General features: G+C 54.6%; 1 protein-coding gene across 5 annotated transcripts in view; it reads right to left on the reverse strand.

The window, feature by feature from the left end:
• The window catches only part of KANSL2 (KAT8 regulatory NSL complex subunit 2), a 13,280-nt gene that overhangs the window by 7,174 nt on the left and 5,206 nt on the right, over positions 1-900 (reverse strand). For all 5 annotated transcript variants that reach the window (XM_015850528.2, XM_015850524.2, XM_015850525.2 and 2 more), the window contains one exon: positions 485-599. In XM_015850528.2, the coding sequence (XP_015706014.1) occupies positions 485-599 (115 nt within the window). The remainder of the gene's footprint in view (positions 1-484; positions 600-900) is intronic.

A 900-nucleotide genomic window follows, 5' to 3' on the forward strand; every position in this document is an offset into this window, starting at 1 on the left:
AATGCGGCCTGAGAGCATCCAATGCGGCCTGAGAGCATCCAATGCGGCCTGAGAGCATTTAATGCAGCCTGAGAGCATTTAATGCAGCCTGAGAGCATCTAATGCAGCCTGAGAGCATTTAATGCAGCCTGAGAGCATCCAATGCAGCCTGAGAGCATCCAATGCAACCTGAGAGCATCCAATGCAACCTTAAAGCACCTAATGCAGCCTGAGAGGAGCATCCAATGCGGCCTTAAAGCATCTAATGTGGCCTGAGAGCATCCAATGCAGCCTGTGAGCATCTAATGCAGCCTTAAAGTATCTAATGCAGCCTGAGAGGAGCATCCAATGCAGCCTTAAAGCATGTAATGCAGCCTGAGAGCACCCAACATGGGCTGAGAGCACTGACAGCATCCAATGGGGGTAACCCACGACTCTGAGCCCCACAACCCCCCAAAACACACACACTGATGTTACTGAGGTCACCCCATGGCTCCCAACTCACTTTAAAGGATCCTCCTGGTCGCTATCGATGCTGTCGGCCTCGCTGTCCGGGTCCCCCCTCCACGTCTGATCCACTGTGACAGGGTCGGGTTCACCATCGCTCCAACTGTCCTCATCTGAAACAGTGACAGCAGCAGATAGGAGGACACACACGAGGGGGCACAAAGCCCACAGCTGGGCTACAACCACATTGGGACGCAGTTATGGGGCGGGAGGGACACGGCTGTGGGGCAGGGTGGGGGGGCACACATAGCCCAGCCCCACTGTGGGACACTGAGCAGCCAGGAGCTGAGATATAACAGGAGCTAGAAGGGACACAGATACACAGCAGCCCCCATTGCTCACCTATACACACATAGAAGCCCCCATTGCTCACCTATACACACATAGAAGCCCCCATTGCTCACCTATACACAC

Source organism: Coturnix japonica, unplaced genomic scaffold (genome assembly GCF_001577835.2).
Source record: "Coturnix japonica isolate 7356 unplaced genomic scaffold, Coturnix japonica 2.1 chrUnrandom485, whole genome shotgun sequence".
Taxonomy (NCBI): domain Eukaryota; kingdom Metazoa; phylum Chordata; class Aves; order Galliformes; family Phasianidae; genus Coturnix; species Coturnix japonica.